Source organism: Haemorhous mexicanus, chromosome 2, assembly GCF_027477595.1.
Source record: "Haemorhous mexicanus isolate bHaeMex1 chromosome 2, bHaeMex1.pri, whole genome shotgun sequence".
Lineage (NCBI taxonomy): Eukaryota > Metazoa > Chordata > Aves > Passeriformes > Fringillidae > Haemorhous > Haemorhous mexicanus.
Window position 1 is genome coordinate 71,724,227 of NC_082342.1, and position 18,727 is coordinate 71,742,953.

General features: G+C 38.9%; 1 protein-coding gene across 3 annotated transcripts in view; it reads left to right on the forward strand.

Moving 5' to 3' along the window:
• LMO7 (LIM domain 7) overlaps nucleotides 1–18,727 on the forward strand; it is a 132,117-nt gene that overhangs the window by 20,182 nt on the left and 93,208 nt on the right. For all 3 annotated transcript variants that reach the window (XM_059839159.1, XM_059839156.1, XM_059839158.1), the window contains exon 2: nucleotides 14,912–14,982. In XM_059839159.1, the coding sequence (XP_059695142.1) occupies nucleotides 14,912–14,982 (71 nt within the window). The remainder of the gene's footprint in view (nucleotides 1–14,911; nucleotides 14,983–18,727) is intronic.

The window sequence follows — 18,727 nt, forward strand, 5'->3', positions numbered from 1 at the left end:
TGCTATGCTGGGCTTTAATGGCTGTTTGTTTTGTAGCTGTTGTCAAGAGTCCTGTAAGATTCCGTGGTTGATCTACATTATGCAGTTGCATTTCCTGTGCTTACTCCAGCAAAGGTGTGAAGGCAAATTTCTATATGTTTCTCTCAGCAGAAGCAAAATTAAAAAAAAAAAAAAAACTATACATGAAGGTGAAAATAAAGTTGTTGCATGCAGAACAATTAAAAAAATCCATTAATTTTAGTATTGCTTAGAAAGAACACAGTTAATGGTGAAAATATACTGAAAAGATCTGAACAAGACTATTTCTTATGTTTAGAACTACAAGAGGTAGGTTCTTGGCTTAGAGGTGAACTAGCTGATTTTAGATTAGGGTCTCTTCCCTAGTTAGACATAAAGATAAAATTAGCATTTAGTGCTGAAACACACATTTTGCACTGTGTTGCTGTCTTTCTATTCCTTAATCAAAAGAGTATTCTGACTGGGAGATGATCAAATATTTATAAGCAGTATGAGTTCAGACTAAGTACTTTATCATCTCTTGAGCCATGGGGAATCAGCAAGTCTGGTGGAAATCATATAAGCTGCACATGCAATTTTATTTTGAAGTGTGACAGGTGTTAAGATAGGAAAAGGAGAGGAAATGTTCTTTGAGCATTTGTGATAAGTACAGTTCAGGTTCAAATGTTCATCTTCAAGATAAGGTCTGAGAGGAGACTTCTTATCCAAAGAGAAAGAAGTTTGGAAGCAGAGAATCATGATGGACACCCTCTCTTTCTTCTTTTCCCCTCAAAGTGCACCTGTAACTTAAAAAGTGATGTTTTGCTGCTTTCAAAAGTTTGCCAGCCAATATTCCATCCTTCATTCACATTCACATTTTTCCCTAATGTTTATGTATGGCATATTTAAAATATGATTTTTTTTTCCTATAGACAGGAAAGAAATACTGTCAACACCCAGTGTAGAGATCTAAACGTGTACATAATTTAGAGTTTGCTAGGGTACTGTAGAGTATTTTCGTGGTGAAAGTGCAACTGGCACTGGAAAGAAAAAGTGCTGTCTAAAATTAGTATGAAAAATTTCTGTTTAGTGGAAGTCTCTGTTTTGGTATGTGCTGGGTGTTTTTGCTGGTATCTGTTACCAAAGCCTAAAACAATTCATTTTCAGAGAGATGATTGGGAGCATTCAGAGTGTCTAGATCCCAAAAAACCACCAAAGTATGTGTATTTATGTAATAGTCAAATGATGCAGGTTACAATAAATGACAGGATAGTAGAAACATGAGGGGGAGGGAAAAAGTGTGGAAACTTTTTTTTTGTTTCATGGTGTAAAATAAAAGTGATTTTCCCATCATTTCTTTTCCCTGGATAATTGCAGATATTGAAAGTTCTAATTCAGCTGTAGTCAGTGTTTTAAATAAAAAAATTGTCAAAATAAATTCCACTGTATAACAGCAGAGGTCAGAATATGTCAAGAGATATGAGATCAGTCTTGCAGTGACTCCCAGCTGGTGTATGAATTCCCACTTGATATCAACCCAGGCTCTCAGTCTGAGGCACCAGGCCTGGAGAATACTGTCCTGCATAAGATGCATGAGTTTTTAGTGGGATATTCATGGGTATATGCCTTAATTAAAAAGGCATTGCATACATTTATCACCTTGGACTTATCACAAGTTAGACTTGTGTTCAAGTTCTTCTGGCTGTGCATCTCCATATGTTGTATAGTGCAAACAAAAATCTTTAAGCAACCAAGTATTTTAAAAAGCTGGTTATATAGGCACAGGAGGAAGTGGTGGGTGACATTTCTCCTTTCTGTAATGATTTCTGATGCAAGAGGAGTGTTTATGAAAAGATGTGTTGCTCTCCCTATCTGTGATTTTTACTATTTAATTATAGAGAAGGCTAGAACACCTCTGCTCTAAATATGAAAGTACTGGTGTCCTCCCTCCCCACCCTGCAAATGTGCTGACATACCTGCTACGTGTCACTGTCAGGATGAGGATGGGATGGACAAATAGTTTAACTCAGTGGGATAATTCCTTTGTTAGTCTTTAAATGCTGTGCAAGTCATGTTTGGATGCTTCAAGTTGAAATTATATCCAACTTCTTGTTCTAACAAATGATCTGAGTATGTATGACCAATAAAAGACATGGTTTTGTGATGCCCCCAAAACCAGAATTAAATCTTGCATTGGAAATAGCATCAGTGCTACGAAGTATCATTCCTTTCTCTCTGGAATTTTGAATTAAAAAATCCACAGAGACATCATTCTGCTTTGATAAAACAGTGGACCTCATGTTAAAAGCACTTCCCAGGCTTGTTTTTTTTTTATGGTAGGAGAAACATCTTTATGAGCTTCAAATAAAAGAGTAAAAACTTTCATGTAAAAATCCTCACCACTTACTAGATCAAGCACCAGAAATTGGCATAACTTCATGCAACATGTATGGAGTAAAATGTTTAAACTGGGGACAGTCTGTGCTTTGTCTGTTGCTAGGCAAAGTTTCAGACATTCCTGGAGTCTGCATGCCCTGGAAGACAGCTGGTCACAGAAACCATTGTGGCTCAAACCCGAAATGCTTGAGGCATCTTGCCTATGGTAGAAGAAAATCTCTGTCTTCCAGGGCATAGATAATTCTGTGTATGAAAAAACTGTATGGATTACTGATGGTATTTCTCCATTTAATGCCTTGTTATTTTTAAAGACAAAATAAGTTAAGCTAAAGACAAAAAATGCCCAAAGAACATGCATCTGTTCATAATCTGAAAAGAAGATTCAAGGTACAAACATACTAAATGTGTAGAAGAGTAGTCTTTGAAGACTGTTTTTATAGCTCTGGATATGTTTTCTAGTGCAATTTGCCTACCTGTGTGTCAGAGCTTTTTTGTGTGTGTTTTGTGGAGCTTTTTTAATCAGTGTAGATGTATCATTAGGGGACATTATGTGAATGTATGTGAACCAGCCCACTGCTTATTGAACACTTTTTTTCTACACAGGACTTAAGTTCACAGTGTGTCTTTGAGAAAGGATGTATTTGCCATATGCAGATAAATTGTTTAGTACACTGCTGACGTGTTTTCCTCTGAATGAGAACAAAAAAAAAAAATTCATCAACACTGAATTTTCTAATGATATAAAAAGGTGGATATCAAGGATTCACATTTTAAATGTTTAATGAGTTGGATATGGAGACTGTGATGTAAATTTTTGCCTCTCCCTTGCAGAATATGGAATTGTTTACAAAGAGTCGTGAACATTTCTGCAAGGATGTCATAATAAATACAAGCAAATTATAATTTTCTTATGTAATCAGGGGGAGATAGGCTGCTTTTGACTAGTAATTAAATCCTACCTCTGGGCAGTGTACGTAGCAACTCTGCGTAGCTGCTGTGATAGTCAATCTTATCTTGGGTTCCTCTGCACACCCAGGCAAGGAGGCAAGCACTCTGTCAAACCAGTTTGGCTCCTCAAATAATGAAATAAATAATGCTGCATTTGCAGAGGAGCAGTGAAATGGCTGGAGGAAGTGTCATGCTGGAGGTGGTTGAGTAACGCCTGGGTCATGTGCAATGCTCACCCTGGATCAGAAGTGGAGTGATGAGTGATGGTGTTGAAAAAGAAAGGGGAATGGGAAGGGGGAAGTGTTAAAAGGGTTTGGAAGAGCAGCAGTGCTTCCCTTCTGGACCTCTGTGCTCTTCACCTTAATTCTTTAATTGTAGTGCAGCAATTATTCCTGCGTGGGGCTGCGTGTGACTGGCAGCTGACTGTGCATCTGCTGTCTGTGGTTTTGCAAACCATGCTTCGGAGATCCCTGGAGAATAAGAGTTGGCTAGTAATGCTTGGCTTAATAAATACTCCATCAGCTTCACCAAAATGTTCAGATAGAAAGGACATGTGACAGAGAAATGTGGTGCTTAAAGAGGGACCTTTACAAGTCATGTTAAATTGTTAAATAGGGTGAAGTCCTGCTTTTGAGGTTGTTAGTAACCTCATCCCTCATTTCTGCTTTTCTGAACCTTGGATTTTTTGTAAAGGCAAATATATCTCAAACAGTGAAGGAGTTTGATTTTTTTTTTTTTTTGAGAGGGGTGAGGAGATATATCTATAATTATGAATAAAGTGTGGTTACTGTTCAGGGTGGCACTGTGCCTGCTGTGAGATGATGGAAGGGTCTTGAAGGAGGTGTAGCTACAACAGGATCCTCTGAAAAGCTGAAAGTTGTGTGTTCAAGCCCAAGAACATATTCATTTCAGAGTTCTCAAAGTACAAAAACACTTGACCATCTTGCTACTTGTTCACCAAATACTCCCTTTTATTTAAATGCTCTGAAAGGGCAGCATTCATATTTTGGAACTCTGCAAACACCTAATCAGTGAAAAACATTGGTCAGCAAAACTTACTGAGCCTAAACTTCTTTATTTCTTTGCCCAGACTGATACTCTGCCTCATCTAGTTGTTCTTCTGTCATCATTTCAAATGCACGCCATCCTTTTGTGGCTCCCTTGGACTTCAATTTCCTCCACAGCCATTCTTCCTCCTCTGACTGCAATTATTTAATTTCTGTGCCAGAGGCGATTTCTCTCATCTCCTGCCAAGAAGGGCTGCACAGAAGCACAGAGCCTGTGGTCATGTGTCGTACGGGATGTCTCCCATTAGATGGTGCTGTGCAGCAGCGGCAATGGCCTCTGCAGGTATACAGGAGCTCGCGCCTGGAGGGCATCATCCCCACGACCCTTGGGAAGGGGAGAATTTGAAAGGCTTGCTCCTGGTGTAGTGACCTGGTCCATGCACAATGCTTTCCAAATAGCCCGATATAATTAGTTGTATGTCCTTATATTCCTTTCAACTCCATGTTTTAAAAGTTTCTAAAAAACAGCTAGGAAAACCCTGAATTGTTTTTTTTTTCTTTCCCCTTGGTGTCACTGTTCTATGTAGCTTCTCTCAGTGCTTACCTGCTATCATATTATAAAATGTAAATGTAGTTAAGAAAGCCCTCAGCTACCAACCAGGAGCTTTGCCATCTTGCTTTTATTTTTATTTAGACAGGTCAGATCAGTGAAGTCCTTTTAAGCTAACCCTTCCCCCCGAGTTATTCAAATTCCAGAGAAGAGTGTAGTATTTCTCCATCTGAAGTCAGCATTAATTTCAGTGACTTCCACCTGATTGTTTATTTCTACATAACTGCTGCTAGATAATATTGAAATTTCCGAGCTGCATTGTTGAAGATCTGCAGTTAATGCCAAGTGCCATAGCTTACTGGGGAGTGATGTTGTGACTACTTTTCCAGGGTCTGTACATGCCACTAAATGCCTTTATGGTGTCTTTGACCCTGTTAAATGTTCGTTTCCGCACAATTTCTTTTTTCGCTGTCCATCTGTTTCCTTGTTAATGAGCTAAGAGAACCTGGTGGAACGGCTTGGAAACCAGTGTGTGTAGTAGAGAGAGCTATGAAAGTCAGGGCATGTGGGGGCAGGAGGGAAGATGAGCAGAGAACACTGTTGGTTCCCTGAACCCCATGTGGAAGCAAATGGGTATAGTGAGAGAGAGAGGGGGGAGTGTTGGGAGAGAATGCTTTGGGCTGAAGTGGACTCAATGCATATCTCGGTATGTAGGCTGCTCAAAGTACTGCTTACAGTAAAGGCTGAAAATTTTGAAAGGATTGACACATCTCTAGTAGTAGCAAGAAACTACTTTCATGCATGAATAACCTTGCTAAACATGGGAAAACAATTGTATCTAAAGGATTTCCCCTTTGTGTGCATTTTCTTTTATCTAATGCCTTTTTTCCTCCTCCTGCTGAATGTCATTTCAAGACCTTGTGGTTAGCTCTCTGGTTTGCTCAGTGCTGGTCTTTGAAGAAGCATGGAGAAGTATTTAAAATATATGAAAAATCAAAGTATTGAATGCACCCAGGATCAAGGCAGTAAATTTGTAAGAGACAGCTGTAATCTGGGGCAGAAGCATGCTCTGCTCTTGGCCATTTCACCTGGTATCTCTGTATGTCTCTGCCATTTATATAAATAATCCCAGCAGGGACCTGCTTGCAGATAGCACCAGAGTTTTAGCATGTTTTTCTTAATCAGCGTAAGTGAAGATATTGTTTTCTTTAAGGTTCTTCCTGTAAAAATAGATGCCAGTGGATTGAGAGCCTGTATTGAAATTTACAGCATAGACTGCAACCTGGAATTATAATAGTAGTAAAACTGAACTTAGAAAATACAAATATCCCAAGGCGTTTTATAGTTTGCATTTATCTTTTGTTCTAAATGAGCAATACCAAATATTTAGAAATTCAATTGCAGTGAAATGGAGACATTACTTAAAATACTAAATATAAAATAATATATTAAAATGTTAGACAAATGTTATTTTATTACATCTACAGCAAAAAAGTCTAAGCTGATATTTGCTTTAGCCCTTTTTTTATGTTTGCCTTAGACAAATATGATTTTTATTATCATAATGTTTTATCTGTTAATATTCCAAGTAATGCCTCTATTTGCATTGAAGCTTTTACAGACTTTTTTTTTTCTTGTTCCCCTGAAAGAAAACTGCTGCAGTTGTCATAGGCCTTTTTTCTCCCTCCTTTAGCAAAAGAAATTAGACAGACAAATTTTGCTTTTGGGGCAGAATATTTTACTATTTCTGTCTGAACTTGAAGTTCTTCATGAAGGCAGGTGACTCCCTGTCCCATTGGTCACATACTGCCTGGGTGCCAGGGCACTGAATCACTGGGTCTTTGGGTATGCCAAGCCTCTCAAGGATCTGCATAAAATCCGAATGTTGTCCTTTTCTTACCTCCAGCATGCTGTGGCTCCAGCCCTTCTCTGATGCTTGCCCCCCTGTTTCATCTGATATACTTATTTCTGGGGAGGGGGAGAGGTGGGGGGATGTGTGTGAGGGAGTTAGATGGAGATGGGATTGGGTTTCTTTAATATATATTTAGTACTATCCTGAAGCACAAATAGCCTGGATGATTGCAGGACGCTTCATAAATGCAGACTCTTCACATGGGCATGAAGAAGAGAGTGGGAATGGGGGCTCTGATGTGGTTTCAGGATAGCAGGAAAATCATGGCTGTCTCCTGTGACTGGACTGCTCAGCCAGCCATACAAAGCCTTGTGCATCCTAAGTCTGGAGGGAGATATTGAGAACATACTGATATTCTGTCCAGGACAAGCTTTTTTTATGGCCCTGGTGGACACTACACAGGATGTAGCTATGCATGTATTCATTTATCCAGCTGCAACAGCTATGAATGGATTTGTCTCTTGATTGCTTATCCCCCAACTTAGAAAGGTATTAACAGCTTGAGGTCAGATAAGAACCAGTGCGGTGCTGAATATGTAGATGTCTCAGAAATAATAAAGAAATGGTGAATGACTTTTACAATGGGCAAGTTCAAAATCTGGCTAGCATGACAGCACATATATTATAAAACATGGTCATTAACAGATATCTAAGTAGTGAAAGTTCAATTTCTCCTTGTAATTTCTTCTGTTATCTCAGTTGATGACTTTTCTGGAAACCATTCCTTCATAATTCTTGTTCCCAGGGTTTGTTTAACTACTTTCTCTGTCAGAAAGAAGCGCTGAAGTCTAGTACACCACTGTTTTACTGTGAATTAATTGAAAAAGACAACTTTCAATAAAGCTGGTTTTTACATACTTATGGAATTCAGGGGTTGCTTTTTGCTTATTTCAGGGGTGAACAGAATGTTTAGATGTCTTTTTCTTCATGAATGCTTTGTCCTTTTCTCTGTTTAATAAGGAACATTTATGGTTTAGGGGCCCAATACCACCATTCTTTTACCACAAACTACTAAATTAGTAGGGAGCTCAACTGGAAAATTTTAAAATATTAATGTTAGTTTTCTGTTGCTTTGGGAAGGTGAATAAATGCCCAATTTTATTTAAGTGGAAGTAATTGTAAATACATATGAGAAACTGAATGTGTGGTTAAAGTTGAAATCAACATGCATCACTTAAGGTGGCAGCTTTAGAGCTTGTGTGCATTCAGATGGTGTTTGCAGAATTAATAGTTTCCCAAGAAATCCGACGTAGCTATGTAATTAAAAATAAAATGTCAATGATTTCTGTTTTTCAGAGATGTCTAGTCATTCAGATTTCACTTTGCATTGGCAAGCTTTGTGTAACTGGAACACCTACCTCCATCTAGCCGATGCTGCCCATATCTGCACATACAGTAACGCTTTCTTGTCACACAAAGTAATGTATGATGGGTTTCCTAGTTTGACACCTCTCAGTACAGCCATCAGGATAAACAACAGTAGGCTTGTTCATCTTGTTTTCCTTTATGGGATGGTCTTGTTTGTGGGGGAAAAGCTTGACTGAGTTGATTGATCCCAAATGTTTATCCCTGCTCTCTCTGCAGCATTGTTCCACCAAGCCAGCCGCTCTGTGAGCCATTGGAAGGAAAATTCTCCTTTCAGCCTTCAGGTTGTGTTTCTACATGTGGTTTGACATAAAAGCTGAAACAGAGTATAAGCATCTGATGAGCAGAGTTCTGTACTTTTCGCACCTACTACGCCAGTAATGTTTTCCCTTCTTGCTCACCCTTTGCTGTTTTTCTTCATCTTTTGTAAGAATGTAGCCGTGTGTTATTTCAGGAGTCTTGGTATGTTTGTCCAGAAGGCATACCACAATAGGACCCCATCATTATGTTGATGATAGAAAATAACAGTTAAGACTTTTTTTTCAATAATGAACCATTTCCTTATATAAATATCTGTTCTGTTTTCCTATCAAAGGCAGTTTGGACTGAAGACTGAAAAATCTCTACATTCTCTGAAATGTAATGATGCCTAGGGATTTGGGGTATGGGGTCAAACAGGGGAGTACAGCCTTTCATTGAGCCATAGAGAGTAAATTATTCCAACTGAAAAACATTAGTGTTGTGGACATAAAGAGGAATATTCACAGGGTCCAGCATAAGTGATCGATGGCAAAAATACTCATCTCCTTCCCCCTTCTTACTTTTTCTGTTCAGTTAGATTATACAACACATTCATTTGTAGATATTTTTCTTACTCCAGCCATCCCAGTTCTTTACCTCAGTGGCAGCATGCCTATCATGGATTTTAGCTGTGAGCTGGGGGGATTTGAGATTAAGAGCTTTTTTTGTAGAAACCTAGGTCTCGCTCTTGACTCTTGTGTAGGTTAGGTTGGGCAGTGTCAGGCTTCCATTGCTGGAGAGCTGACTGGGAGAGCTTCTTGAGCACTTGTTGACTGACCCCTCAGGAGTTTGTTGGACTGTGAATTAATTTGTTGATCAGGAGGGAAGATAGCAGCATTTTTCCCACAATAGCATTTTTTTTCCTCAGTGACCTTGCCTGCTTTGGGCCTGGCATCCCTGCTGCTACCAGAAATGAAATAGTAGTATTTTCCTGTGGATGGGAGCTGTGAATGCCCATTCTTTCTGTACAATTTCTTGGGCTCAAAAGTCAGGGAGACAGATCCTGCTGACCTCAAAAATTAGCTGCTGTTTTCTACTAATTGACCTTGAGAAATCTAGTCATCACTATGGTTGGGCTGCTTGCTGCAACGTCAAAAGTTTTCTACCCAAATGGCTGATTTTTCAACTTGTGTTCAAGACTGTGTACAGCAACCCTCTAAATATGGGTTACCTACCACCCTATGCCCTTTGGGAGGGATTTGGATAAAGAAAATTGCTACAGGAGAAAACTGAGGCAAATGTTATGGGGTCTTTTTGTTTTGTTTTTCTTTTTTTTTTTTTTTTGTTGTTTTTCTTCTTTCTTTTTTTTTTTCTTTTTTTTTTTTTTTGAAGAGGGAGGAAATTAAGAAATTGGGAGGAGAAGACTGTACAGGAAGACTGCAAATGCCAGGCAGCACAAGCTATTTACTTGAAAGCATAATGACAGCATTTTCTGGTAGCTACCACATAAGCTGTTCAAACACAAGCTCATGTACTGCATGGCATTTAAATGGAACTGCAAATAGCCATGAAAAGGGTAGGGAGGACATTGGGTAGTACATCTAAATGTAGGAGAGGGAAAAAATCCTTACTGCCTTTTTGTATTTCTTTTTTGGATTTTGAGGTTGCCCTTCTTTCATGATGGAGAAGAAAAATCTGTCAAGCTGAGATATACCATCTTTTGACAACTGGATATAAAATGCAGTGGACTCAAAGTACTACTTGAAAACATGTTGTGAATCTACTTCCAGACCTGGTCACACTGTACAGATGCCAGCACACTGGGAGTTGCCTGCATGCTTGCTTGTTGGCTGGGGTGTAGACAATATATCTCCTATGCATCTTGCAGGAGCAGTACCATTCTCCACTGCATGAAGGCAGTTATAGCCAAAGGAGTTCTGTAAATGGAGGAATGCAATGCTGGGGTTATTTAAAGACAGAGCCATTTGCCATGTAGTCTGATCCAGATTTGTGGTAATGGGTAGAGAGAAGAAAGGCCATTGGAAAGGTAGGAATTCAGACGTTTGTATGTACATGGGGTGATCTGCTCAGGCAGGCATTGTGACAGGAACTGGCAGGTGTCGCCAAAATTCTGTACTGGGGATGGCACCATTGCATCACTGTTGCATCACTGTCCCAGTTCCCTGCAGAAGACAGCCAGTCCTCTCTTCAACATGCAAAATTTGTCTTTCCTTGCTGCAGACCATGCTGGGGACCTGAAATTGATAAATCAGTGTCTGATTAATTGCCCTCTGAGTAACTTTTTGCCCATGAGATCCTTCAAGCAGTTGCTATCCTCTGTGGTTCAGTATCTTGCATCTTCCTTCCTTCCTTAACCTACATCCTTGTATCAGGGAGCTGTATGCTTCAAGCTGATGCAAGCAGCATTTCTCTCAGGTTGAGGCACAGGGACCTTGCATGGTTTGAGGTGCTGCAGTCTAAAGGCAGGGTGGCAGAGGAGCTCTGAATGAGGTGGAGAGAGAGAGCAGGCTGTATGGTGAGTACCTGTGCCAAGGCATCGCTGAGATTGCAGGCTGGGTGTGGTGCAGCACTGCCTCCTTGTCTCTGGGCAGCTAATGCTGTTGTGATGGGGAACTGGTCAGCCAGCATGCCTGGGGATGTGGTAGGATTCTTGCATTGGCTGGGGAGAGTCTAGCTTGGCTGTTTCCATCACAGCAAATAAATTGAGAAACCTACCAGTCCATTTGCTTGGAGTTTCGTGTGGTGGTAAACATCGACTGGCCTGTGGTAGAGCTGCCTTTTTGCTAGAGCCATTCAAACCTGTGTAAACCATGGAAACAACTTGATATGAACTCCCTTAGTATTTTTTTTTTTTTTAAATATATATAAACACTGAAAGAATCTTTCAACTTGGGGTAGATTGTAAGGCAAAGGAGCCCTGGCTTATGATCAGCTATATTTGGCCTACAGGATAGCAAGCCAAAGAAATGTACTCAATGACTATTTTGGTACTTGGGCATATAATCAGCATATTCTGTGCTATGTGCTTTTTGTTCAGTCCATGATGATTTTGATGTCATGCCATGCTCAGAATGGTTGATCTTTGGTTATGTCTTCTTGATTTGTCTCCTGCTACAGGAATCACAGCAAACCTGAAAATAAACTAGCCCTCTGTGTGTGTAAGCATTTTTAAAATGTCTAAATTTAAATAGAGCCTTGATATGCATACTCTTTGAAGAAAATTGGTTGGACCTGGCAATTGCAAATTACCCAAGTATATGGGGACGCTGTCTTTGAAAAACAACATTAAACTGTTTTATAGCAGCAAATAAGTTTGATTTTATTATATAGCCTTTAATTATGTCATTGCTCTCATTCTATCGAAAGAGCAGTGATAGAAGCAGAATATATTCAGCTGAATGGAGGAGGGAAAAGAGACATATAATTTGGAAGGGGATGTTGTTCAAAAATGGGTAGAAATCACTCTTGTAAGGTATTTTCTTTATTGTTTGGTGGCTCACATGGCTAAGTGGTTGAAAAATTGTTCAAAATCAATTATGCCTGTTACATAAGAGTACCACACCCAGTATAAGCAGTTTTCATGAACAAACAGTGACTCAGAAATCACAGACATAGTTTGAAGATGTAATATCTTAGGGTGGGATTCACTTTGTCTTACTTAGGTTCCTCCAGGGAACTCTGAGGCAGTCTGTGTCTTTGCATTTTTTTAATGATACCTGTTTCCTGGTAGACTATCATATTTACAGCTGAGCTTGAAGCTCTGCACTGGGTATAAGCCAGGTGAAAGTCCATAATGAGAAAAGTCCTCCGTCTCTGTACAAAAACAGATTTTAAAATGGAGCACTTACTTTTGTGACATCAACAAATTCAAGTTGTTGTGCAACTTGGAAAATGTTTTGGTTTCATGCATCAGTGTTAAATTGTTCTTTGAGAATACCTCCTAATTACTTAATTATTAGTTATCCTTTGAAAGTCAATATTAATGAAACCTAACTTGGCAGAACCAATGCTTTTATTTTAATATCAACAAGCCACGTAGTTGTCAAAATCAGTGGGTCACAAGATCAGTCTGACAGTTCCATCCTGTGTAGCAAATCAGTGTTGATTGCTGCAGCAGCTGCATAAATAGCTTAGTCAAAATGCTTCCAGTGTAATGTCTTCTAATGTAGTTTTAAGAGGTCTGCAAGTCTAATAGAGGCATTTACAGCCTTGTACTCAAATTGGACTCTTGCTGTTCAAGGAAACAGGATTATGCATTGCAGTGTGGCATTCTTGTGTTCTGGAGGGGCTGCTCTGAAGTGTAATTTGTCTTCAGTTCTTCAGTGGCACATGTTCCTTGTCTTCCTCTGAATGATTTTTGAGGGGTTTGGGCCTTAGCTACTTAATTCTAGGGCCCCTTCTCTTAAAAAAAAAAAAAAAAAAAAAGGAGGGATTTCACTGTGAAGGTTGATTGTGGGTTTAGAAGACAGTGCAGGCTTGGGAAGGGCCCAACTGTTGTTGAAGGGAGCACCTTGTCATCTATTGCATGCATGACTTGCCAGTAAACTCTCCAAAAACACAAACATTTTGACTGTTTAGTCCGGTAGATGTCAGTGACAACTCCACAAGAAGAACAATTTAAGGATTCTTAAGAATTGACTGGAGTTTGAAACATAGCTGTAAAGCTAGACTCCTGATCTACAGCCCTTATTACAGTACAGTTCTAATGTATGACACGCAAATGTTAAATTTCTAACTTGAAGAATATAGGGCATAATTTTAAACTAGGTATTCCTATTCCTCATATTCCCTATAATCTAGGAAACATAAATATTTATTCTTAAAGTTTCCGTGCTGTTATGTTACATTGGCTAGCTTCCTCAAAATCATTACTACTAAATATATAGGATTGGAAACAAAATATCATACCATATATGAGAAAAGGGTAGTTTTCAGATTCTGTGTTTTTAAGTGCTTATTGACAATTATATTTCTAAGATGCAACTTCTAGTTTTCTGTAGGAACAGACTGTTGTTATATGAATATTGTATAAAGTGCAATTCTCCTAGGGGAATCATTATCATCCCTTCTTTCCCTGAATTTTGATTTTTTTTCTTATCTTGAGTTGGTGTGCCATCATTCATTTTCTGTCACTATCTGTTACATTTTAGGAAAAAACCTTAAACACAAAAGATTTTTGTAATATCTAATTTTCTTCTCAATAGGAAGACTGAACTTTCAGCATTTGAATGAAAAGAAAACCCATGTAAAAGCTAATTACTTAATTTGTAGGATTTCTGGGGTTAGTGTGCATCCCTCTTGGAATTAAAAAAACCCGATAGGGTGATAATGTAATAATTTTACAGATCTTAAAAGAGCTTCATCCTGTCATCCTGTCCTTTACTCTTTTTACCAAGCAAAGCTCATTCTTTTTAGTACTAATTTCCTTACTTACAGTGATAACCAGTAGCTTTGCTCTGGTTGCATGCAGGTTCCACAGCACTTTAAACTGTGTGCCTGAGCTCCTGCACAGGATTGAGGATGGTCAGGATCCCCAGAGGCCGGCTCATAATTAGCTGGTGGCTGAACATGGTGACTTCTAAGCTCAAATAAATACAATTCCTAGTATTTGATTTCTGATCCCAGCTGGCCTAAAACCTCTCTTTTGGACTGATGGCAGAATTGTATGAAAGTCCTTTTTTGACTTGTGTGTGGGTTATTAATCTGGTGTTTGAAAGAAATCTGCCAAATTTGGTCCCTGCAGGGAATGTAGGCACAGGGGTGGGATCTAGTAGTGACTCCAAGTGAGTATAGGTTTGAGCAAATGCTTTGTTTTTTGGGATTTTGGGGTATTTTTTGAAAACTACTTTGCTGAAAACTTGTAATCAATTCTTTTGGTTTTGGGTATCTTAAGTCCTTTCTAAGACGTTGTTCTTGTTCACTGCTTTTCCACTCTGACTGTACAAACAAGTTCCATTAGTATACTCCTGCCACTTGCCAAGGAATGGGAATTGATGTGCACGTGATAATGCAGACTTGGAGTGGTTCTTTAGTCACACTGCCTTAGGTGCAAGTGGCACAAAAAAACCCCACCATTAAAATAGTTTGTGCTAGATATCATGGATATACACGCTGTAACATGAAGTAGGAGATAAAAGACTTTCTCTCTCTTTTGCATTTCTGTTTGAAATTTCTTTTATGCCTTTCAATGTGACTGGTGTTGCTTCAGAAAATAATAAGTATTCCCATAGGATTTAGCTGAAGATTGACTTACACTAGAGGAAACTATTTTAAGATGTTGGATTTGACTTCTTTTGAGGCATAAAGAACTAGCTTTTAAATACTTGCTTATTTGAAATTAATGTAAGAAAATAATAGTATGAACTAAGTGTTAAATCAGGGTTTGTTGGTTTGTTTTTACCTACTACTAAGAATTTCCTACTAGTGCTGATTTTGTCTGTGTGTCCAACTAACTCTCAACTCTTATTCTTATAGGCAGTTACCAGGCAAAGCTTTGGAACTGAGGACTTTCGAGCAGCTCTAGAAAATGGAGTCCTGTTGTGCGAGTGAGTATTGGCTTACCTATATAACAGCCCCTCAGGTTAACATCAGCTGGCCTCTGTCCTTCCTGGCCTCTGAATTTTTATTTTTATTTTTTTGAAGTACCAAAAGTATTTTGTAATAAATAATTATTTTTTTAATAATTGTTGTTTGTCATGGGAAGTAAAAGCAGCTTTTGGATGTACTCTTTCCAGATCCATATGTTCTTTGTGTTGTCCCATACACTTCTTTTTGTGATACTGAGAGGATCATGCTGTTGTTGATTGATAATATTGGTTTTAGTTATAATGCCCAGGATATCACTGGGCTTTCTTTTCAGCTTCTGCAAAGTGGTGTGGCTGTGGCTGGGATCAAAGCACTCTGTCACCCCTATAAGCACTGTTGCTGTTTGGGTTTGGATTTATGTCCTCCACCCCCTGCCCTTTAGTGTTGATTTTCTAAATCCTGAAACTACCTATTCCTATCACAGAACTTTACACTCAGCTTATTTTGGAGCACTTGCTGTAAGAAGCTTCCCCGTGCTTATATATTGTAGGCTTGGCAATGATGGGACTTGCCTGGTTTCGTTGTTAGACTGAGTCAGAGGTGTAAAATGTCCACTCAACAGGTCTCCTCCACATATCTGTAATTGACTTGGTACTTACTGGAACAGGTTTCCAGGACTGGAAGTGGTGCTTATCCCTTAGTATTTTAAGGAACAGCAGTTTTAAGTGTCATTAGAGCACCAGCACAAGAGAAATCTCATTAGAGAGCCACCTGGGATGCTAAAAACAACAACAACAAAAACAAACAAACCTTAAAGAAACTCAAACCCACAAATCTCAGAACCGCTCTCAAATCAGTTCAGCAAAACTAACTCTGAGAAAATATTTGTGCAAGTTCAGCTCTCTGAGCTTCTTTTCCTATACATAATTTTTTCCTTCTGTGAATATCACCATGTTTTCTGTCCTTGACTTTATTTTGTTTTGGACCCTTTGCCTTCCAGTCTTATCTTGCTAGATGCTTCTAAAGTTATCTGTGATATGGGGTGTTAATTAATTTTCAATAATATTGTAGAGCTGGATGCTTTATTTTCATTACTTATGTAATTAAATGTTAATGAGTGTGAATGTGGTAATAAAAATAGTTTCTACTTTTAATGAGAAAGAATATGTGTAGTGTGATGTATATATTGTATTCAGACGCTTAAGAATTGGCCATTAACTGATACATACTAATCTTCTGATATCTTCGTTGTTGACACTTATTTGGCAATAGAATGAGGATCCCTCTGCAAAATGCAAGTCAGTTAAATTTATCTGTAATTATTAATAATGCAAAAAAAAAAATCCTGCAATTTTTTTCAGTGTCTTGGTTTGAAAAGACAGCTGTCTATTAAGGAAGGCAGGAGCCTCTCTTGAAACGGAAAATGTAAACCCCCCTCCCTCTGAATTATTATAATTTTGAATTTACAGGTAAAGATATGGGAGCAGGAATAGCTGTTCTTTATTAGGAGAAAAAAATGCAGTAATACAAAACAACACTGACAGAGTCAGAATACAATCTGACACCCTGTGGGTCAGGGTGTTGGTAGCAGTCCCATTAAATGGTGGCTGCAGTCCTCCTGCAATGACAGGTGTGGTTCTGTTGAAGCAGTGGTCCTGTAGAAGGGTGTAGTTTCCTCTGAAGGTCCAGTGGTGGTGTTGATGGGCCTGGTCTTCCTCTGGGAATTGTGTGGGAAAAGGTTGTCTTGTTGTTCCAAATCTCAGATTATATCCAGGTGTGAATGCTTGGCTCCTCCCCCTGGATGGAGCATCTCACAATGGGGTGATGTAATTTTATCAGTGAGAATCAATGGCCCATTAACAGAAGATATTTCCCAGAGGGGGGACAGGTTGTGGAAAAGATAAAGAAACTGCCCCACCTGTTTTTAACAGGTGGCAAAAGAATACCCACTGCCAGCCACATCTTGCATTGCAACCTAAGACATTCTGGTGAGCAGCTTGCCTTAGGAGGCATGCAGCTTTCTTTAATGCAAAAGATGCCTTATTATGTTGCACTAAAATAGCTGTTCTCCTGCGTCTTAATTTTAAATCTGACATACTTAAGTCCAAGGAGGAGTGATTTTCATAGAAATTCTGTGGAAACAGGAAAGAGCAGATGGCAAAAATTTTCGCATGTCACATTTTTGCCAATGACAATATAGTGCAAGATCTCAAATAATTGAGACAAACTAGAAACTAGATAGTCCATTTCCTTGGTTCACCTGTGGCATGGCTAATTTAGGTGGATATATTATCTCTGTGAATTGTAGATCTGACTTAAACCATAGCAGATAAGACCTCTACTTGCACCACATATTCCTATAGCATGCAGTTTGTTTGTCCTACTCAAAAACTAAGTGCACGTGTTGGCTGAGTGATGAGTAGTTGACAAAATAAAGCCTTTTACATTTTGCCAATTCTAGTGTGCAAACACTAGAGAAAGAAATTTACTGAAATTTTTCTGGGCACATGCTACTTCATGTTCTTCAGTAAAATAAATCAAAAATGGTGCATTTGGAAGATTTAAAAATAAAAAAAGGGGAGGAATTCAAGCCTTTTTTTTTTTTTTATTCCATCTCAACAGATCACTTTTTTGCATCGGAAAAGTAATCAGATGTGTCTTGTTTGCCAAATAACTCGGTGTTATTGAAAAATCTCAGGACCTGCAGTTCTTTTTAAATTTTTTTTTTTCCTTGCAGATATTTAGAAATGTATCCTTCATTCCAGTGTACAGGAGTCAACTGTTCTTTGTGTTTATTTCCCAAATACATTTTCTGCTTGAGCAAAAGACGCTTTTCCCCCACAGAGAGGTTTAAACTCCAGGTCTTGTCTCTGCAGTGGTGTGGGTAGATCACAAAGCCTTGCTGATGCTTTGTGTGGGATAAAGGGTCAGGCCAGAGAGGCAGCAACAAGAAGTGATAGCAAGTAAAAAAAAGTCCTCAAAGGTCCAGAGGCAGATGAAGTCTGCAGGGCTCCTGGGGTCCCTGTTCTCCACTGACCCTCTGGTCCAGTGCGTAAGTTGGTGATCCACAATAATTCACTGGCTCCATGATTGAAAACCTGGGTATAGACTTGCAAGGAATCCTGTGCCTCATCTTTACTGCAGGACAAGGTATGCATTTGGGCATGTGTATTCAATAGTGATGTGTTTGTCCTATCTTCTTAGCTTAATTATGAATTTTATGTGAAGAGTGAAATCAGGTACAGTCTCTTCTGACTGAGATGGAAAATGACTTGTGCATGTAAATAATGTGTGCCAAAAATGATTGCTGCACACAGCATACTGGACTTGGTAGCATTGGGAAAACTGAGTTTATCTCTCACCCTTGCAGGAATATTAGTGCTATCACACTGAACTCTGAAAATCAGTATTCTGGTACATTTTTGACATCTGCTCAGAACCTTTATGAGAAGAAAAGCTATAAATAGGAAATCTGAATCCAATTAACATCACCACCCTTGTAGTAGAAACACAGATCCTTTTCTGCCCACGCCTCCTCAGGCATTTTCTTTTCTTTCTCGCTTTGCTGTTCCCAGAAACCTCTTTGTGTGTGACTTGTTTCATTTCTGCTTCTACAATCTGTTCTTGCTTGTCACTTCTTGGGAGTGTTAATAGATTCAGCTTAAACTCATTCAGATCATGTTATGTTAGGACCCCATGCAAAGTATTTCTTAATAAGCATTGATGCTCATGCTTAAGTACAGTAAAATATTTAACAGAAAATCA